The sequence below is a fragment of the Embiotoca jacksoni genome, unplaced genomic scaffold (genome assembly GCF_022577435.1).
Source record: "Embiotoca jacksoni isolate LCO1_2020_lvr unplaced genomic scaffold, fEmbJac1.0.p SCAF_10, whole genome shotgun sequence".
In the NCBI taxonomy this organism is placed as follows: Eukaryota; Metazoa; Chordata; class Actinopteri; family Embiotocidae; genus Embiotoca; species Embiotoca jacksoni.
In genome coordinates, this window is record NW_027185230.1 from 4474045 (window position 1) to 4496840 (window position 22796).

The following is a 22796-nucleotide window of genomic DNA, read 5'->3' on the forward strand; positions in this document are numbered from 1 at the left end:
TGTACTCTGTGTTTAGATTGGCTGGAAAGTGGAAGTTTCCTAGATGTTTTGTGTACTTTCAGCATTTTGTTTTCTCCAGCATTTCAGCATTATATTTCAGTGTTTACCAAGGACCTGCTGCACATCAACAAAATTCAAATCCACACAGTCCTATTTACAGTCTGATCATTGTTGGGAGCCTTTTCATACCTTAAAAATTGGCCTACGGGAAACTGGTAATCCACTGTTATGTGCAGCCTTCTCTCTCTTTTACACACACACACACACACACACACACACACACACACACACACACACACACACACACATACAAAAGTCGAGTCATATCTGGTGTCAGTCAGCCACTCCCTCCCAGCACTGTCTCAACGTGTTCTGTAATAATTAACCAGCTGCTGCAGTGTGCTACACAGGCTCACCTCAAACCCTGCGCACTGTACTCTGGACCTCTGAACACTCACACACTCACACACAGGACCTTAAATATGGACTGAACCTGCTTCATTTATTGGAAGACTGAAAGACTGGCTGGCCAGGTAGGAGTAAATGTTGTTCTTGTTTATACAAAGCTTCAGTTTGTTAAAGTGTGCTTTAGCACTGAGATTTACTACTACCTTGTTTAACGAAATAGAAATTAAATTTGTGACTTCATTAAGACAACACTTGGCAATATGTATCGGTGAGAACAATCTTGCATCACAATTAAACACTGACGATTGTAAGATTAGTATTCTTTATATTGTATGAATGAATCCAGGCATGAAGCAACTTTTTTCTTTGTTAATTCAATGAGACGGACATTAAAGTTACAAACCAGAGTTAATGTGATTGAGATATCATATATGTGTTAGCTTCAATTGAACAAATAACTTGTTCAAAACTTTGATTTAGTCTTGCAACTCAAATAGAAGACAATGTTTTTTTTATTCAGATAAAACTGAATTGAAAACCCAGGAGCAGAAGGATAGTGTGTCAACAGGGGGCACCAGACTAAAATTAAACAGTTTCGATCAATACATGAGTGAGATCAAGCAAGTGTCACACACAGTATGAGGACAGTACCACAAAAGAAAGACAGGAGTGGAGAAAGGGAGGTGGGGCCTGCAGGAAAGCAGTAAAGGGAAGAACTGGTTATGTCTACTTGTACCTTGGCTTTTTTTCCCGCTGGCTACATTTTTCAGGATCACAGCTGACAATGAAAAAGCTTGTATTCTCCAGGATACATATACCGCAGCCTCTGTTCCACCTCCAGATACGATTACCAATACATCACAAGAAGTGGAGTGGAACTGTTCATTGTGGCTCATTAAAGAGGGGGAAGTGGCCACGTTGTAAAAAAAAAAAAAAAAAAATGTTTTGCACTGAGGAAATATTTCCTTTAAATTGATTGACAGTCACAACACTGATGTGCATTATTTGTTGTCTAAAGCACTCATCTTCCTTCATGCTCCTTCACTAGAGATTGATATTTGTGCAGAGTTTTACACTAGGAGACAATTAGATCTGGCTGAAAATGAAAAAAGTTCCTTATGTTGCTCACCATCAATGTGATTGGACAGTGTTTACCTGCAAGCAGGATTTGTGACATCACAGCTTTGGAGACAAGTTCTGATCCAGTTGGTACCTTACATCAGTGTGATGTGGAAACTTGACGCGTGCTTTGCATAAACCATGAGAATGAACTTTCGGTGAAGCACATTACAGTCATAGTTTTAAAAAAAAGAAAAGTTGGGTATACTGAATTTTCAAATGAATAAGAAGGAGTAGCTTATATTTCCAAAATTACCAATTAAGTTTTATGGACAACACGAGACACAAATTATTATTCAAAGATGAATGTGTTTATGTGTATTCAAACATTAGTTTGGGATCTTGGGATTTTGTTGGATTAATATACAGATTATTAACTTTGTAATCAGCTGTCCATTGATCAGCAGCTCTCCTTTTTGTTATGGTTTGGCTTTTGACAGGACTGGACATGATTTGTAGATCTTGCTCTCACTCTCACTCACGCACACACACACACACACACACACACACACACACACACACACACACACACACACACACACACACACACTCACCCAGAAGACACACAGATAAATTGGCTCCAGGGGACTTTAAAGTCTACATGTTGAGGCTTGAAAGAGACACATTATATTGCACACCACAGTTCAAGTCAGAGATAGAAGAAAAAGATGTACATGGTCAACTAAAAACAGCTTCTGTCTTTCACGCTTTCCTTTTCTGTTTACTTTGCAACAAGGAAGCTTTTTAAACTTTTCATATAAAGACGTTTACACTTCTCAATGTCCCATATATATACTCCGCATGTTCATGCACAACTGTACACACCTGTGGTTATGGTGTAGGTTACAACCAGGCTTTTCTATGACCAAGTGAGCAGCTCCAAAGCAGTAGATGGCAGTTGAATGCTGTGGTATGGTGTCCCTCACCTGGTTAGGTGCCCTTTCATCCCTGTTGAGAACCAAAGAAAGATTAAAATGCTTCGAAAACAGATTATATGTGTGTACAAGTATAAAACCTTTAAACAGCCTTCCTCATAACTTTGAGTTATGAGGAAGAAATACATTGTTGCTGCTGTTTATTGTCATGTATTATCACAATGTAGTTGTGCAACATAGTAACCATAATAGTTCACTGCTGTACATGTACACACACCATGTGCCTAATTGTTGATGCATATTTGAGATTGGAGTTTGTATGATTGCATAACTTTCATTTAACTTTAATGTATTTATACTGTACCTTTGCTTTGCTCTTATGTAATGATCATACTTATGACTTGCAGGTTTCCCTTACTCTATGTGGAATACAATTTCCCATGTGAGAAATTCAGGTTGAGAAATATAAGATATCACATGTATTATCATCATCATTTCATCCCACATATTCATTGGGAGTTTGAAGTTCTCTTAATTTTCCTGTAAAATGTATTCTACATTCTACATGTATTCTAAAATGTGTACTGCACCTTTTGTTGTTATTGTTTGTTAATCTCTGTGTATGAGAGGGAGCTATCAGTCAGAAAGGGGAGTGGTGAGGCTGCTTGGATGGCAAGTGCTCAATACCTAAAATATTTCTCCCCAGCTAACAGGCTGGTGCAGGGAGCAATTAAAAGAGTGAGAACTGGATGGACTGCTGTGTTTGGACTGCTCTGTCATTTGCAGTAATTCAGAAAAGCAGAAGAAAAATATATATATACAAAAACCAAAAAAAAGAGAAGTGGCGTGGATATTCCCAAAGTCACAGACTTCAGTGTCTCTGACCGAAGAATAAACAAACGCTCGGTGCTACACTGTCATCACTGGTTACTGGGTGGAGTACTGTTATTAAATCTCTTAGAGACAAGCCCAAAAAAAAGAAAGCGAAAGAGTGAAGGCATGGCTAGAGAGAGGGAGGGATAAATATAACACAAAAACTTCAGAGAGGGAGAGAGAGAGAGAGAGACAGAGGCAGGAAAGAGATATTTAAAGCCCAGAAAGAAGAAAGAGACAAAGACAAAGAAACAGAATCAAGAGGAGAGCTCTGATTTGCCATGTTAGAGGAGGTAAGACGCTAATTATCGGGTTATTTTTGGAGGTAGTGACTCCATGTTGAATGCACAAGTGCACTGTCGTGCATTTTCAGTGCAATTCCTTGCTGGTCAACTGTCTTTGTTTAGCAGCTACGACAGAGGCGTGCACACTGGAGTACCTTCAACAAGTAGGGGCCGCCTCTGGTGTTTGACTTCTGGCTTCACGCTCAGGCTCAACCACGTCTGCTCTAATTTTGCAGCCACGTGCAATTACAGAAGATGTCTGTTGTTTTTTTTTTGTTTTTCTCTCTGCAGTATTTGACTGGAGATGAATGAAGCAGCTCTGCTCCCAGTGGTCCAGGCAGGGGACGGGAGGACACTGTCCAGGTGAGTTCCTTCAGGTGTAGTAAAAACTTCACTGCATGCCAGGACATTACTAATGGAGTAAGGAAACACGGTGTTGTTTTCTCGTATTCCGTGATGTTTTCCTAATCTGGTAATTTCACTTTCAATAAAGAAAAAGAGAAAATATGAAATGAATAATACTCATCTTGGCTATTAAAATACAAATATTACAGTTGCATATTTTGTGTTGTCCTGTTCTGTGCTGTGAAACACCAAACTGTGCAATACACCCATCTGTCAGCTAGAGGGCACTGTTTCCATGTCATGCCTATTCATGTAACGTAAGTTCCCTTACGTTTTTCCACCGAAGACCACGTGGTCAGGCAGAGGTTTCGGTTGAAATAAGTAATTTTCTGTAAGTAAAATGTTAGTTTAATGTAAGTTAAATCCATTGTGTGGCAAATTTAACCAACTTAAAATAAATTCACGTTAAGTTAGGTTTGCAGATTCTATCCATCCCACCACCCCTGACCGCCTTGCCACCTGCACTTGATCACTTTTTATGCGTTGCTCTCACATGAACAGCTTTTTTGACCCTGGCAAGGGTTAGGGTTAGGCAAAATGTGACACTGACACGCTATCCTCCAGACTAATGGGTGTATTACAAGCTTCGGTGTGATATTGGGCTGTGTATTTAGTTCTCCCTTCATTTTAGAGCAGAGTTTCTCTCACTGCTGAATACCTACAACTGCTTCCTAAAGGACCAGACTCAGCTGCATCTAAATTACTCTCAGGTATGATTTAATATTTAATTCAATATTTCCCAAAGTTCACGTTTTGTTTCACATTTACAAGTCGTATTTTCTCTCATGATATTCTTTAGATGAGTCCTAACTTTGCAGAGAAGCATGTCTTAAAGCAGACCAAACTTTCAGCTGAAGATAGTTTCTACAGCGATATCATCATCGGGTCTATGACTGCAATAATACACCATACAGGTGTCTGTGGGTGTGTCTCTGTAACAGGTGGAAAATGGCGAGGTGGTGGTGGAGGGCTTCCTGAACATCTGCTGGGGAGTGCGGAGACCCATCAGGCTGAAAATACAGGACGAAAAACAAATTATTCCCTTTGCTCCTCTGACCTCACCTGACCCCACCAGTCCAGTCAGCCCACTGGAAAACAAGAGGTTGATCTCACATCTTGTGCAATATTACTAATATTACCAAGCAATGGATACTGATTGGAAGCTGGTATATAGCTCTAAGAAATTTGTCACGTGAAACCTCTCTCGCTGTCTTTGCAGGGGAATGACACGGTGGGGAGAATACGTTGACCTTCACCAGATAGATGAGATGGCTGAGACAGCACAGGAAACAGTGGTCAACAATACTTTATCAGGTTCGTTTTAATTCACTCCTATTGTGTTTTCACAACAATGCTACAGTATCTGAACTTAAAATTATGTTTTCTGCATTAAATTGCAGCACATTCAATATTATATAGACATAGACACAAAGTCTGAAGTGAATTCTGATATTATACAAGTAGTTCCGACCCAGCGATCTGATTGGTCAGCTGTACATTTAGAACGTGCTCAAATCACCATAGAGATGACCCTGCTCGTCACTAAAAAATATCACTCCGCCTTCTCAATGGGAATATATCATTGGAATTGAATTTCATATCATATGTAATATAATGTTGTTTTTACTTTTAATAGGCCTACTAATTATGAATCTGGTCTCTTTTGGTCCTTTGTTGTCGCGCACTCTTAGCGGCTGCTAACTTGACCGGATATTTTTAAAAACATGTCACGGTACTAAAATCTTAAAAATAAATGACTCCATCGATATCTTTTTTTCAGCACATAGGTTACTTACAACGAGATTGCGCGAGCAAAGCAGTTCAGTGTTTCTATGTGGTGTATTTATTCAGTTTGAGAAACGATCCCTAGAAAGCAATAAAACGTAGTTGGTGCCAATAATCACGTTAAAAGCACCACCCCCCTATTGCTTAATTAAATTAATTACGGAGTGCAATCAAACTTCATTTTTAGTTGTTTGTGTCTCGTCAAATGTAGATTTATTTCTCTCTTCGGCTGCTCAAACTTAAAACTGTTCGTCTCATTGAATGTTGAACATGAGGCCTTTTACCTGTTCGCACAACCCGAAGGCCCAGTTGTCTATGAAACCTCCACGCTGCGCCCTGCGAGGCACAAGAACCCGGAGCCGGAGCCGGAGTCCAACCTGTTCCGCTGTATGAGCGACGCCTCGTTGGTGAAGAGGCGGAAGGGCAGAGCCAAGTCAGCGGCACAGAGAGAGAAAGAGAGGCAGCATCGGTTTTCTATCAATGGGCACTTCTACAACTATAAAGTAAGTTTCTGCTTGTCATTTTTTTTGTGTGTGTCTTTTATCTCAGTCATCATCACTCGTATGACACATCCCTCCTTTTCCCTCAATAACCCATACACCTGTCTTTTGTTTCCTCACTCCATGTGGATTATATCTCATTGACGTTTCATTCTACAGACTTCCATCTTCACTCCGTCCTTCGGTACTCCAACTAAAGTCCGTATCTCCAGCAGGATGACCACAAACCGAGTCATCGAACAGCTCCTGCACAAGTTCAAGGTGAGTTTTGTGCCTTTTCTGGAAGTGGCACAATAAGTTACAGTGATGCATACAAAGACACAATAACAGGCAAAAAAAAAAAATTAATCATTTTAAAGTCATCCATCAGTAAAATACACCACCTGCATGACGCACTGGATCATTTTCTATTTGCCTAAAATCTTTCTCATAAATCTGACCCTGTATGTAATGTTTGCTTTTTTTTTTCTTTTTTTTTAACTTTTCATTAAATGGAGAATTACACACCAGTGTGTACAAAGCTTTTAAAGGTTCAAGGACTTGTATTGCTATTCCAAAGCAAGCTCTGACAAGGATGATCAGTACGAGCAAATTAAAGGTCAGCCAGTTGGAGCTAATTGCAAAATATATCCCACGCAACTCCCACCAGTGTCTGTAAAGAAATGTAACTTGTTAACAGGCCTTAGGCTTACATCAGCAAGCCAAAATTGAGGATTAATAATGGATGTTTACAGTACTTTTTCCTGTGTTCATCCTGCAGATAGAGAATGATCCCCAGGAGTTTGCTCTGTACTGTATCCACCAGACTGGAGGTAGGATTTATCTGCATGACATTAAACAATCAAATATTAGACCAGAAAAAAAGTGCCACATCGACGTGGTGTTCATGTGTTTTGCCCAGAAAAGAGGAAGCTGTGTAACGGTGACCAGCCGCTGTGGGAGCGCATACTACAGGGGCCCTCGGATGACATCATGAAGATCTTTTTGATGGACGTGGATGAAGAGGAAGTCAGCAATGATGTGAGTGCAACCAGACTCATTACAACAAACACATCATTACCCTATTATTCATTTATTTTCAAGATATTTCAAGGTCCCTGCATCTAGTTAATTCATCATCATAATTATCAATATTTGCTGTCATCGTGGCTTTTTCTTGTGCCACTGACGTCACAGACATATCACAAATTAAATAAACTAATTCAAATGAATATTTACGTACTAAAAATAAATGCATCAGAAATTAAATGACATAAGTGTTTAGAGCATTTTAGTATTTTGGAATAACGATTTTATCAAAAATACAATGTAGATTGACATGACACAGAATATATTTATATTTCTTTGTATATGCAAATACAGAGCTACTTTTGCTCAAATCATCCTTATTCTTTGAAAATGAACAAATTCATAGAACTTTCTGCGTGTGTTTTATTTGTTACAAGATTAATTTTCTTCAATCTCTCCCTCCCCCTTTCAGGTAGCTCAGTATCTAAACTTGGAGCTTCCGATCCTGGAGCATGTCCTGCTGAAACTCAGAGAGGAGGAGATCAAAGCGATACAGAGTGTCATTCGCAAGTTAGTATAATTTACCATCATATTATGATCTTACTCCTTTAAACCTTTTCAAATACTTCCTTGATGCCAGTGGTGTAACTGACTTTATTTATCTGTCATCTCAAAGAGAACTGAAATAGAGTCATGATGGCATTTTAAAGTGTGAACAGTGGACAGTTTACCTTTTTCTGCATGACTTCATTTTCTTATTCACCTGTTAAACAGATGTGTGAAAGTGTGTGAAAACAGAATTAATTGTAGTCACATTTACAAGCCTGGTGGGGGCGCCAATGCTGAAATGATCTGTTTGTTGATTTGCTGCTTACTAATAATGTGTCCGTGTGTGTGTGTGTGTGTGTGTGTGTGTGTGTGTGTGTGTGTGTGTGTGTGTGTGTGTGTGTGTGTGTGTGTGTGTGTGTGTGTGTGTATGTGTGTGTGTGTGTGTGTGTGTGTGTGTGTCAGGTACAAAGACCAGCATTTACTCCTGTCCCACATGCTGAACTGTAAGGCGTCACCTCACATAGAGACCAGCGTCTGACAAACTTCTCATCTGACTTCAGTACAGCATCACTTTAAGGATGAAAGAGCAGCTCTGAAGAACTCTTTAGATGTTTTTTTTAATAACACCTTTAATCCTTTTAAACAGAGTGAAAGATGTACATTTTGTAATGTGACATAAGATGAAGATTTTGGAAAATACCACATGACACGCTGATATGATTACACATAAATAACAGAAAAGAAATAAAACACATGGTATGCTTTCAAGTCTTACAAATGGACACACTCAAATGTTTTTATCCACTATATGTTATTATTTTCTATTTTATTTTTCTTTGTTTTTGAACCTGTAAAATAATAAGATACAATTATACAACGCTGTTTCCAATTTCTGTAAATCAGTGTTCACATGAATAAATAGGGGACAAGTATGACCACTTCTGTTTTGTTCTTTATGTTTGTTTGAATTAAATTGTGCCACGGGCATTATTCTTAATTCAATTTTAAATATAGTCAGTTAATTAATGTTTAAACAGTACATAAGCAAACTGCACCGTATTGATTATTACAATGTTCATGATTTAATTACATGGGGGTTTATTTCTTTGGGGTACCAGGACTAAATTTGTACCTAACACAATTTTTAAATAGAAAATGGAATGATGGATTACAGGGAATTTTAAGGTGTCATTTTATTCATTTGCAGATTATTTTGTGTTCATTTATGGTTATTGGTTGACTTTAAGTGAATTAATCGATAATTCTTGATATTTGTTCTACTGGTTTGTGGTACATGTCACAACACGCTCCAGTTTGTATGTTATGTTTTGGTTTCCTTCTCATTCTTAGTTTTCATTTCCTGTTTTATTTTGTCACTCGCCGTGTCTCTCATTTCAGATGTCTTCACTCCCTGCCCTCATGTCTTCCCGCCTGTGTGATTGTCTGCCCCCGCCCTTTTTTATTCCCTGTCTTCTCTATTTTAAGTCCCAACTCTGCAGCCCCTCATTTCAGTGTTGATTGCCATATGGACCACAACGGAGGAGTCTGTGACTTGATGTGTGGTATTTTGTCATGAGAATAAAAACTCCTTTGTTTCTCCCTTTTGTCTAGATGTGGTTCCTCCAGTACGATCCCACCTTTCCGTACAAACCTTTTCACCTGCTCCTCTCTCCACTCTTAGCCCCATATTTGTTACAAAGCATTTATATATGTCTAAAATCATTCATAAGACATGCATGATGTGTTAATTTAATCAAATAGAGCAGTCATGAAATCAAGAGGTGGTAGAAAGTGAATGGAATAAAAAGATACTAGATGTGGTTAAAATTGTACACCAAAGCCCTTATGTCTTTGTTTGCGTGTGTTTATGTGTACATGAGAAACAGGAAACTGCTGAAAAGTGGAAAACCCTGTCCTCCTAACAGTTAAATAATGATGTTGTGTAGAGTGATATGTGCTGTTTAAGATTGTATAATGGCTTGCCAGCCCACTAGACAACCGTTTATTACCCAGCAGTGAGTCTAATTTTCCTCTGACGGGAGGAATGACTAAATGAGAATGTTTTCTGGTAGTTTTATTGAAGTATGGAGTTTCCATGTGATGTCCGCCAAGGGGCCCAAACTGGTAGCCTTTTAAGAAGTGGAAAGAGTGTGAACCTCAGTGGCTTTGCTGTTGTGGAAGAGATCCAGAGATGTTGGCTGGGAAAATTCAATCTCTAGTAATTTTCACTCTTGCTGACGTTGGTTTTTCTGTCTGTGTATGGCTCTCAGTCGTGGGCTCATTCAACACGAGCTGCTACATGCATTGGGCCTCCATCACAAGCATAGGAGAGATGTGTGTTTACATTTTTTCTATTCAATACCAAATGCATTCAACTTCCACAAGATGGACAAAAGCATTTTGACCACACCTTATGACGATTCTTCTGTAATGCATTATAGAGTATGTCTTTATGTCATTAATAACACTATACAGAAAAATGTCACTCTGTAGCTGCTACATGCTAAGCTTTTTTTTCCTGCCTGGCCACTCTGCTGTTTGGTGTAATGAATTTATCAGAACGTTTTTTTTTTTTTTCTGAATAGAGCATATGAAAGATGCAGATGAGATAGCTGAACCAAAACAGTAAAGTTTAACAATGAGCTATGCTATGCTCACTATCCTTCACATTAATGTACACATACCGAGTTAAATCAATGTTTTTTTTCATCTGAAATGTTTACATGCATTTATAAATAAAGCAAAACTATATGATTTTATTCTATTAATTACAGTTGGATTTCTTTATAGGACTGTCTTTGCATCAGCGTATGTTGAAGACACCATTACTCCTATTCCAGATTCCTCTGAGCCGATTAGGAAGACACATCTGATATTGACATCCTCAGGATCAATAGGTTATATGAGCGCAGTGAGTATGAAGTATTAAACATATAATCAACTAGCTTTCTTAAAATGTATTTTTAAAGTGTTTCTACTTGGATGATTACTTTACATGTCAGTACTTTATGATGGGAGCTGATTCTTACACATTATTGATTTTTTTTTTTTATCATTCTTTTAGACAATTGAAAAAAGTCAGCTCAGCCTGTGTAATATGCCTAATCAGTCACATGATTTGTTTGTATAAAATTTCCACCAATTAAATGAACGGTGATATACAAAATAAAATTTAAAAAAATCAGCTCTTTGCTTATTGCCTGAATCCACCCCCTTGATTAAGGAATCTTTCTCTAAATCTATACCAGACACGAGTTGTTTTCTCATCCCAGAATCACAAAATCATGAAATAAAAAAAAAAAACACATTAAAACTACACATTATGCCAACAGAAATCATCATCTCCCCTTGGTCAACTCTTTCAAATTTGACTTTATTTAATCATTAGACCACTCATTCCATTCATCATTTGAAATCAGTTGTAAAACATCATTTCAAAAAGAAATAACATTGTATGTAAGAAATGTAAAGAAGTTAGTCAAAGCTATAAAAATGACAAGCCCACTAAGAAGTTAAACCTGCTCCACAGGCTTCTTGCACTTGTATGACTGCAGCTCATGTTTGTCGTTTCGGGGGTTCAAAGCCACCTTAAACTGGCACTGCAGATGCTGTGAAAGGAGAAACAACAATAACTGTTATACAGGATGAGATAAATTGTCGTTTTACTTAAAATTTTGCACAATTTTTTTTAATTTTTTTATTTCCTTTCCTTTCCATCTTTCCAGATTTATTATTATGACACATTTCATTTACATATAAATGTTAAATTATGGAAGATGATGTTCCCAATAATAGACACTAAGGTATTGGAGATCTTTGAAGCTCAGATTTTTAAGAAAAGGTAGACTAAGCAGAGCTACTTATACATAATTCAGAGTATTGTATTATGAAAATATATGAAAGGAAAGCATGAATATAACTGCGCATTGAGCTAATTTTTGATGTGTTGTGTTACAAGATATAAAAAACCATGCATTAAAACAATGTTGAAAACAACCCTTATAGACATTTATATACACACACCAAACAGATTTACCATTTTATCAGGACTGCAGCTGTTTAAATCGTGGTTTTCAGACTTGAGACACTTGGTTTTTCCCAGGATGGCCTCAATCTTAAAGTTGATCATGTTGGTCACCTACAGAGAGGACCAGACAGAGGACAGACACTGTGATAGGGTTATGTGGTGGTGATGGGGTGTGTCCCTTCATTTCTGAAAGAGGGATCTAACCTGACTCTGAGCACTGGTGATGGACACCAATTTGAATATCTTCTTGCTTTTGGACTGCGAGTTGAACATCGTCACAGCTTGTTGAGCTGCCTCCTGAACCTCATGTGAATCTGTAGTCCTCTCAAACCAGCCACCCAGAAGAGGCATTTTTTCTGTGAGGAAATCACACACACACGAGGACATACGTTTTATGACTGGTTATAGACCATTCAAGACGCACAACATGCTACATAGTAAAATACACATTATGTTATTAAAAGCACTTGAACTCATACAGTGGTACAAACTCTATCCTGAACATTTGCTGTCAGTCTAGAACAGGGGTGTCAAACATCCAGCTCGGCCCGCCGGATGACTTTGCTAAGTGTGAAAATTACAGAAAGACATCAATTGCATTTCTATGAGAACATGGAGGTTTATGAGTACAAATGTTTTGTAATATTTTTTTTTTTTTTTTTTTTTAAATCGATCCAGTAATTGCTTCAAAAACAGCGTAAATGCGATGTCTGCTCCGGAGGCAGCAGCGCTCGCTGCTAGGGAATCTGCAGAGGAGAGCCCAGGCAGATAAACAGTGGGCTGATGTCTGAGTTTTTGGTCTTTATGTTTCTAGTTTATCGTAGAAAGACCTTAAAATAGGGTTTATCATCCAACAACCTTCACCAATGATTTAAACAGAGAAATATTGTCGTTATGTATGCGTTATTATGCTATGATTTTACTGGTCTGGCCCACTTGAGATCAAAGTGGGCAGTATGTGGCCCCTTAACTAAAATTAGTTTGACACCCCTGGTCTAGAACATCAGTCAAAGACTTGGGAACTGTAAAACTACTAAACCCGAGTCTGTGCCAGTCTCACACTGCCAAATCAGCTCAACCTCTCTGCCAAACCAAGCACTGATCACCAGGTTTTTCTGAGTAAATATAGGCAAAAATCTAGTTCCAGATTTTGTACATTGGGTGGCCTGACTAATCAAAAATAACGCTGTCTTTATTTAAATTTGTTTCCATTTTTGTGTTATCTGGGAAGCACACTTTTGATTGGATGGTCCATCACCAGAAAAATATCAACATCTATTTGACAGATTGCACTGATATTGTACAAACACAGTTGTTAGAGGAGTAACACATCTGACTTGTTGTTGTTGTTGGAGGTTTTGCATGAAACATAAACAACTCTTGAATGGATTTCCATTACATTTATCTCTAATTGGGAACCGCTAGCATGCTAACAAGCTTTAAGACCGTAAACACAGACATTATTATACTAAACAATACCACATTAGCATTGTCATTATGCACACTTTATAACAACCATGCTGATGTTGGCATTAAGCTCAAAGAACCATTGTGCCATGCTCATTGTGAGCTCTCTCATGCAGATAATTCATACTGACTTTCACATGCATTTTAAATGCTATAGAAACTATTCATAGGCTGAAAATCCCACAACATTGTAGTTGGGTATCAGATCAGAAGGAGAACACACTTTTAAACCACATCGGTGAGTGCAACAACCCTTTTCTTTCTTGTGCTATAAACATCAAAACATTATTGTGTCTAATGTGCATGTAAACTAAAAGACCTCCACAGTTACAAAATAACAAAAGATACCCATGCAAACGTCACTCGAAATGTTGTCCACACTGTGGAATTTAGCATATTATCATTATGTCATCCAATACTTGTGCTAAATGGCCATGATGGGTCATACTTTATTCCTAAAATCTCACAGACCAAACTCCACTCTGCCAAACTAAATAGCACTTTAGCAGTGATTACTTTATCTGATTTCTGACTAAACCAAACACTCTGACTCAGTGTGCCCAACCAGACTGCAGTATGCAGTCACTGTCTACAGACCAAGTACATAAACACACAACTTAGTTTCCCATTATGTCATACAGGAACTCTGCAAGAACAAAATGTAAAATTTTGCCCACATAAAACTTAACACAATTAACATGTTTGTCTTTTATTTAAACTGTGTATATACACACATAGTATTCAACTCCATCTTTTATTTTATGGCTCCATAATGAAGTGTTAGACAGACCTGTTTATGTATTTGTTTTCATACCCAAAATGGCATATAAATGCACTGAGTCAAATCAGCAGAGTTGCACATGTTTTGTTTATCCAGTTTCTACAGTACATGGTTATTCATGATTCAGTCATTGGTGTTAAAATAAAAAACATGTCCCGATACTAAATTTAGATGCAGCATAAAATTATCACAGTTATCTACAAGTAGAAAGGGTGTGCTTTCCCCAATTTTTCACAGTTGTAGAGGATGATGCGATTTCCTACAATTTAAGACTAATCTGGATCAAAGAAATGAATGTATTAATTCTTATGTAACTGCAGTTGTGGACACATTTATCCTTTAAATCTTTAAATTTATGCAAGTGATCTTCACGTACGTGTTGGATTTTGTATGGTATCTCTCAGTAAAATTCACAAAGCATTGTGTGTTTGTATCTTGCACAACATGTCAGGCTATTCTCAGTCTTTTGTCTCGCTTGCCTTACTGTGACATCATTCCACGCATCTATACAATACTGCTTTTGCTCTTTACGTCTCCTTATCCACACCACTACTTACTGGTTGTGATGACTTCGTCCACAGGCTGATCTCCCAAACACAGCTGGACGAAGGTCAGACATATCAACACTGACAACGGGAGAGACATCTTCACTTGTTGAAGCAGTGCTGTGCTCCTCAACAAAGATTGACTGGTTTCCAGAAAAGAAAAAAAGAAAAAAAAGATGTCAGCTGACACTTGAGGTGAAATAACCAATTTACAGATGTTCCAAAGTGTTTGCAGCAAACGGATGGGTCCAGGTCCACAAAGAGAGCATGAAAAATAAGGATACACATTACAGTCAGAAATTAAGCTACAAAGAAATACATAATGTCTATTCACTTTTTTGTTACGGAAAAAAAAAAAGAAGAAGCAGATCCTCACCTGGTGAATGCTGGAGCAAGAGTGAGTCAAACTGAGAGGAGTAGTGTGACAGAGGGAGAGACGGACCGGTTGGGGTAGGTCAGTGGCTGTGGCTGTTCTGCATTTAAGCTCTGGTATGTTTAACAAGCCAGTGAAGACCACACCCACGTACTGCCTGGCAATGACGCCATGCATGCATGTATTCAACAGTCATCAGCGGCTTTTGGTGTGTGTGTGTGTGTGTGTGTGTTATGTGGGTGGGTGGGTGTGTGTGTTATGTGGGTGTGTGTGGGTGTGTGTGTGTGTGTGTGTGTGTGTGTGTGTGTGTTATGCGGGTGTGTGTGGGTGGGTGGGTGTGTTATGTGAGTGGGTGTGGGTGTGTGTGTGTGTTATGTGGGTGTGTGGGTGTGGGTGTGTGTGTGTTATGTGGGTGGGTGGGTGTGTGTGTTATGTGGGTGTGTGTGGGTGTGTGTGTGTGTGTGTGTGTTATGCGGGTGTGTGTGGGTGGGTGTGTGTGTTATGTGGGTGTGGGTGGGTGGGTGTGTGTGTGTGTTATGTGGGTGGGTGTGTGTGTTATGTGGGTGTGTGTGTGTGTGGGTGGGTGGGTGTGTGTGTTATGTGGGTGTGTGTGTGTGTGGGTGGGTGTGTGTGTTATGTCAATGTGGATGCCCATTTGTTTTGTTTTACACGAGCGAGCAAGCTACTTTTGTGGGAGATCTGACTCCAACTCGGCTGCTGACATCTGTTGGCAGGCAGTGAGTCACGGTGCAAAATGTAGCACACAGCAGAACCACATTAAACACGAGTCTTGGGTACATGAACATCCTGTCCAGAGTCCTGGGTACATGAACATCCTGTCCAGAGTCCTGGGTACATCAACATCCTGTCCAGAGTCCTGGGTACATGAACATCCTGTCCAGAACATTTGTTATCATGTGATAAGCTATTCTGATGGCATTGAATAGATGCTCAAACGTCAGCAAGTGGAACGTAGTGGAATGAATGTACTGGGTTTTGTCATGGCGAGATAAAGACGTGGCTTTTTTTTTTTTTTCTTTTTTTTTTTTACAAGTATTTGGTGCAATATTCACGTGTGGAAAAAACTATTCAGTGTACTATTTTAAACTTGCGGTCGTGGGGTATGGTTTGGCTCAGCTGCAGGTGAGACTGATTGCGGGAGTGGTTCAGGGAACGGTGCCTGGAAGAGGCTTAACTACCACAGCTGCAGTGAATCACTGATCATCTCTCTCCACATAAAAGCACGTGGTAGGACGCCGGACGGGAGGAACTCCTGGGGGACACTGGGCTGCAGTTTGAAATCTGTAGAAATCACGAAAGATGCTCAGACCTCTGACTTTTCCTCTGGCACCACCAGTACGTTAAAATTTCATGAGAAATACTGTAGCTCTTACGTCTAGGGAACAGCTGTTGCGGACAGCCAAGTCACTGGTGCAGGGACTGCCCACAAGAAAATGGGTGGTACCCTCCAGGGCCCCGACCGGACCCACCTCCGTTCCCTCCGCAAGGCTACACCCATCAAGCCCCAAATGCAGGGGTAGCCCCACCCCCACCACCTGGACAGTACCCCCAGATGCAAGACCCCCGCTCACATGAGGGGTGGTTCTGAGGAGGCCCGAGAAACACCAGCCATGTGGGGTTGGCAGACCCCTACATGACAATGAGAGTACTACAAAAGGACCTGCCCTTCCTAGTGGTGCTCGCTATTCTACGCTAGCTGACAATGTGCCACCAGACAAACTCTCACACTTGACAATCAAGCTTGTTGGATTCTCGGGAAAATCTGAACACCTGCCTCTCACAACACCACTCCATGCAGTAGTGGCTGGGCAGTCGTTCACACATCAGTTCATCGCGTCCCCAACCTGCCCTGTAAATCTTATGGGGAGAGACATTTTGATTAGAACAGGAGCATCCATTTTGTGCAGCCCGGAAGGAGTGGTAGTGACTTTTCCAAATGGCACGTCTCTAAACTGCTCGCTGAACTCGATGTGTTCAGGGTCACAGATGATGTTGTCCGCAGACAACTCGCCCTCGGCACCAGGCAGATGGGCGGACATCTATTGGGGAACTGTGCTACCGGAACCCACCACCGGGGGCGGAGTGTGGTCAACATTTCAGGAGTGGAAACCCTGGATTGCCACTCTCCATCCTTATGCTCCTCCCTCTGATCCCCTCCATGTAACCCTATATTATGATCGGGATGATGATGAAGTATATCACGAGGCATTTGAAAAGGAAGTGGCGGATGTGGAATGGTCAATACAGTCCACAGGCATTTTTATGGGTCCAGAGGGGGTGGCGGCAGCGGTTGACCTGACATGGGACCAACTACAATGGTATAAAATGTCCACCGAGGCTACACCACATATCACACTCGCAGTACATACGGGACATCAGGCCAAAGACTTAGGCCCAATGACCAAAGGATTGCTCGCACAAACTGATTGGCTACACACCCAGATTCCTCATCTGTCTTTCTCACCTACTGAGAAGGCATACAGACTTACACAACTCCTCACTGACAAGGCAACCCTGGAACACCAACAAATTGAGCGTTATCACGGCAGGGAAAAGGCTGACCACCCCGACTCCGCTCACATGCTGGACTTACTGCCGCAGGCATTATGGTCCACAGGCCCCACTGATGTGGGCTTCTGTGGTGGAGTCAAACCTATCACATTCTCACTCACGGATTACACACCCATTTGGCAGAAACAGTATCCCCACAAACAGGTAGCGGAGGTAGGCATAGGAGACACTATTGTCGGTCTCTTAAATGCAGGAGTGTTGGAGCGGTCGGTCAGTGCATGGAACACACCTATCTTACCCGTTGAGAAACAAAACACCGGCAAATATCGCATGGCACACGACCTGAGACGTGTTAACAGCATGGTGGCAACTCCCACTGAACCTGTCCCAAATCCCTACACGGCAATGTCAGGTCTCACACCAGGCCACAAGTGGTTCTCCTGTATTGACCTGGCTAATGCGTTTTTCTGTCTGCCATTAAAACCATCCCTGCGTGATATTTTCTCATTTACATACCAGGGTCAACAGCTGCGGTACACACGCATGCCACAAGGTTTCATTCTCTCGCCGGGGTTGTTTAATCAAGCCTTGAGAGACCAGCTGACGAATCTGACGTTAACACCTGGTGTCGTACTGATCCAGTATGTAGATGACCTCCTCTTAGCAGCCCCGAACCCTGCCCTGTGTCTTAAGGCCACTGAAATGTTGCTACTCCGGCTTTTCCAGATTGGATTTAAGGTCTCTCGGTCCAAGCTGCAATGCTGCCGCCAGTCAGTGACGTTTTTGGGCAGGGTTGTGTCTCAAAGGGGGACCGGCGTGTCCGGATCACAGAGATACTGTCCTGCATCATCCCAAACCCGTCACAGTCAAGGACATGTTATCATTTTTGGGGCTGACGGGATTCAGCAGATGCTTTGTCCCTTTGTATGGCTGTTTGACTGCCCCGTTGAGGGCTATGGTGAACGAACAGGGCATGAGGAACCTCAGTGCACCCTTAATCTGGACCGCGCAGGCGGAAATGGCATTTATATCACTCAAAAACGCTCTTAGCACTGCTTCTGATCTGGCTGTCCCTGACTACAAGGTTAGGTTAGGTTAGGTTAGGTTAGGTTAGGTTAGGTTAGGTAGTTACTTTATTAATCCCCGAGGGGAAATTTTTTTCACTACAGCAGCATACAGAAGTAATAGATAGTAATACAAAGTTCCATTCTATCTGGATGTTCCTGAAACAGCCCAGACAGTAAATGGTGTGCTGTTTCAGAAAAAGGGGGGTGAGCGGAAAGTGTTGATGTACGTGAGCGTGACACTAGATGCTACAGAGAACAGACACCCACCATGCACAAGACATGCAGCAGGAGTGGCAAAGATTTTGCAGAAAACGGCACACATAGTCATGCAACATCAACTGATAGTACTCACCACACACACAGTCGTGGCATATGTGAATTCTACAGCGTTCACCATGTCATCACTAAGACAGACCAGGCTGGACAAAACACTGACAGCACCACACATCACATACACACATGAAGGCATAAACATGGCAGACAACATGGGAGAAGGGGAGCCGCATGTGTGTGAGGAAAGAGTGAAGAAAGATGTCAGGGTGAGAGAGAGCTTGCAGAACATCCCTTTCCCTGATGTTGATGAAACCCTGTTCACAGATGGGTGTTGTTACATACATCCAACGGAAGGACTGAAAGCAGCCCTGGCGGTGGTCAGAAGAACACAGGCAGGATTTGAGGAAGTGGTAGCAGAGCCAGTAGTTGGAAAAGAGTCAGCTCAGATAGCAGAACTACAGGCCATGATTAAAGCACTAGAATGGGCAGAAGGGAAAGTTGTAAACATCTACACAGACTCAGCATATGTAGTGGGTGCTATTCATATAGAGCTGAGACAATGGATCAGAGCAGGATTCCTGACTGCAGACAAGACACCCATCAGACATGAAACAGACGTGAAAAGACTGGTGGAGGCACTAATGAAGCCAAAAGCTGTGGCTATCATGAAGTATAAAGGACATGACAAAACAGACACCTGGATTGCAATGGGCAATGATCAAGCTGACCAGGCTGCTAAGAGAGCGGCAGGATATGGAGCTGCGTACGTTATGTTGCAAACTGACAGGACAATACAGGACATGCTGCCACAGTGTGATGTAGACATGATAAGAAAGGAACAGGCAAAGGCCTCTCCATGGGACACCAGTGTATGGCAGGACAGAGGAGCCAAAAAAACAGGATGGACTGTGGAGGGCCCCGGATGGTAGACTAGTTCTGCCACCAGGCCTGGTACAGAGTACATTACAGGAAGCACATGGTCTCACTCACTGTGGACAGAAACAGATGCAGCGACATCTGACCCATTGGTGGCATCCATTTCTACCAGCTATGATAGAAAATCACGTGAGAGAATGTAGTGTGTGTATGGTGTACAATGTAAAGGCGACCATTAAGCCTTACCAAGGACAGTTTCCCCTGCCACAACTCCCAGGGCAGGAAATTATCATTGATTACACAGACATGATTGACAGAGTGGGAGGACACAGGTACCTCCTGGTAGCCGTGGATGCATACACTGGCTGGCCAGAGGCAATACCTGCTAAAAAAGAGCATGCAAAAACAGTGATAAAATTCTTGATAAATCACTACATACCCGTGCATGGGTTTCCTCGTCGCATCCGTTCAGACAATGGCTCCCATTTCAAAAATAAAGATCTACAAGAAGTAGAAAAACATTTGGGCCTAAAACACGCATTTGGCACGGTCTACCACCCTCAGTCACAGGGGAAGGTAGAAAGAATGAATCAGACACTGAAAAGTAAAATCAGTAAAGTATGTGCGCAAACCAAGCTGTCCTGGGTGGAGGCTCTGCCAGTAGCATTGATGGCAGTGCACAGCTCTGTGAATTCTACCACAGGGTTCACTCCTTTTGAGCTGTGGACTGGACAGCAGTTTCCAGGTCCAGGCGCAGGAAACCCGGTGACGATCGAAACAAGTTCCTGGATGAAATATAAGCCATACTATGATCAACTAACAGCTTTGGTGTCAGGTTTCTCTACACAGGTGACGGAGACCAAAGGGGGCAGTGAACCAGGAACACCACATACAGCGGAGTGGGTACTCATAAAGGTGATTAAGAGGAAGTGGTCAGAACCAAGGTGGACCGGACCATACAGAGTTAAGGAGAGGACAACGCACGCAGTCCGGCTGGACGGCAAAGGAGAGAACTGGTATCACTGGTCACAGTGCACGGCAACAGTTGATCTGAAAAATCAGGATCAACAGTAAGCGAACAAAAAAAAGAATCACCTGTGCGAAAGAACTGTGATTGTGTGTTTGATATATATGCAATGTGTGAAGTGCTGTAGCGGTAATGTGATGTGAGCTGTAATAAGAAGGTTAAAAGGGCTTGTGAGTAAACATTTTTTACTAACAATACAGAGAAGATATTGAACAGCGACATCTGGAAAGTTTTAGTTACAATGGAGCCACGCCGGCAGTGGGTATGTGCATGTTTTTTCTTTCTTACGGTTGTTGGTCTCCTGTGGGAGACCAAAAGGGGGAATTGTGCGATTCTGTGCTAGGCTATATTTACAATAATACAACATATATGTATGCCATATCATATTACTTATATATACTGTAGGTCGTATTATCAACTATTAAATGAAGGTGTAGACAAAAGGCTGTGTTTGTAAATGAGAGTGATACTGCTGGGCCAAACCAAAAGGTCACAGGAGGAGGTCTGCAACCTTTGGGGTCTCATACTGTTGTTCTTTGAGTCATAAACAGGAACAAACTGCTGTCTTGAGAACTCCAGGGTGTGAAGGAAGACAACTACCACCTCGACCAATCAACAAAGGACTCATCAACACACATGACTTTTTGGTTCCTGTACTATAAGAAGACTGGGTGAGGGAAAGTCAGGAGATCAGACTTCGTGAACTGACACATACTCTGTTGCGGTCAGGGAAACATAGTCTGGACCCAGAGCTCTGTAAACTGATTATTCTGCGGCTGTTAAATAAATATATTGAAGCCTGACATCTTCTCCTATTGCCTCATTGAAGAACACACAGGACTGGGGGCTGACACATATTGGCTTTGTACTAGCAGGAGCCCAAGTCCAACACCATCCATGTACATTAGAGGGTGAATCCTAATGACGTTGGTGGTGTGACCAAGTTGTTTATACACTGCTTGCCTGACAGTGGTTTTTTTTCAGCACAAGGCAAAAGACTACACGACCATCTCATAAATGCCACGGGGATTTAATGACACACCTCAAACTCAAACAGCTAAAAGTGCTCATGGCCCAGCCATAACATTTTATAAGATGTGGCAAATTTGCTTCTTTTTCACATCCTCATTGATGTGTGCGCGTTGTTTGTGTTCTTTTCCTCGTCCTGTGATGTTATGTACTGTATGGGTGGGACAGCTCTGGGCTTGGGTTGATGTTGATGTGGGTAGGGTGGTCAGTGTTTGTTTGATGATATAATATGTCATGATACAGTATGTTAGGGGCAAGATCTGATAACTGAAGAAGAGTTTAATGAGATCAGATTGAAAGGCAGCAAACAGACCAGCAGATTTATACTGATTCTTTTGAATTTAATACATGTGCACTGTGAATGTCGCAAAACCACCATCCTTCTGTCAAATTTGTCAAGTACAGTGTGTACTGAGTAAAATGCCCAGCAGAGGGAAGCAACACCATATTACATAATGCAACAGGTGGTTGACTCAGCTAATTGCTATATTTGTATTACCATGGACACAAAGGCAGTTATTTTAATAAAAAAAAAAAAAAAAAAAAGAAGAAGCTGAATACAGTATACATTAGTCTTTTCTGAAATTAAGATCACAGTAAACAGGGGATGAAAGGAAATATAAAAAGTGTGAAAAGTTTATTTTCCAAAATAAACTTCTGTGTCTATCAGCACTACTGCTCCTTCACAATCCAATGAATCCTGACAGGTTTATTGTCTGTTGTTTGTCCTTTGCACTATAAAGACTATTCATTTTAGAATTTAGTCAGCTAATAAAACATGACCAGCGTATAGTAGATGTTTTTTTTTTTCATAAAACTACATTTATTGTAAAGATTCTACAACAAGAAGGCATCACAGCACATTACTCTAGTAAACATAGTCAGTATTAAAGAGGAATATGGTTTATTCCCTGCTCAAACTTTTACAATATGCATTGTAAAATAGGTGCAGCGTAGAATCCCGATGCACAAAAATAGAGAGGTTCCATGACA

At 41.0% G+C, this 22796-nt stretch overlaps 2 protein-coding genes and 1 pseudogene across 5 annotated transcripts; 2 read left to right on the forward strand and 1 right to left on the reverse strand.

The window, feature by feature from the left end:
• The first annotated feature begins 411 nt into the window (after window positions 1-411).
• rassf6 (Ras association domain family member 6) lies at window positions 412-9647 on the forward strand. Of its 3 annotated transcripts, none has more exons than XM_069162239.1 (11): window positions 412-533; window positions 3851-3922; window positions 4601-4674; window positions 4906-5066; window positions 5184-5278; window positions 6053-6252; window positions 6409-6510; window positions 7010-7061; window positions 7151-7269; window positions 7730-7827; window positions 8269-9647. In XM_069162239.1, exons 2-11 carry the CDS (start codon window positions 3868-3870, stop codon window positions 8342-8344), a joined length of 1032 nt encoding a protein of 343 aa, XP_069018340.1. In that variant the 5' UTR covers window positions 412-533; window positions 3851-3867; the 3' UTR covers window positions 8345-9647. The 3 variants fall into 3 exon arrangements, with proteins under 3 accessions (XP_069018340.1, XP_069018331.1, XP_069018347.1); XM_069162230.1 differs by having other exon boundaries at window positions 4596-4674; window positions 8269-9646; XM_069162246.1 differs by lacking the exon at window positions 412-533 and adding an exon at window positions 2967-3568.
• Window positions 9418-10743, forward strand: LOC138204765 (high choriolytic enzyme 1-like; annotated as a pseudogene).
• Window positions 10744-11160: 417 nt separating this feature from the next.
• Window positions 11161-15116, reverse strand: LOC138204278 (cystatin-C). 2 transcript variants are annotated; one of them, XM_069159418.1, is made up of 5 exons: window positions 15003-15116; window positions 14639-14769; window positions 12038-12189; window positions 11843-11944; window positions 11161-11414 (listed from the first exon to the last, which is right to left on the reverse strand). In XM_069159418.1, exons 2-5 carry the CDS (start codon window positions 14724-14726, stop codon window positions 11319-11321), a joined length of 438 nt encoding a protein of 145 aa, XP_069015519.1. In that variant the 5' UTR covers window positions 14727-14769; window positions 15003-15116; the 3' UTR covers window positions 11161-11318. The 2 variants fall into 2 exon arrangements, with proteins under 2 accessions (XP_069015519.1, XP_069015510.1); XM_069159409.1 differs by having other exon boundaries at window positions 14639-14815; window positions 15003-15115.
• Window positions 15117-22796: the final 7680 nt, after the last annotated feature.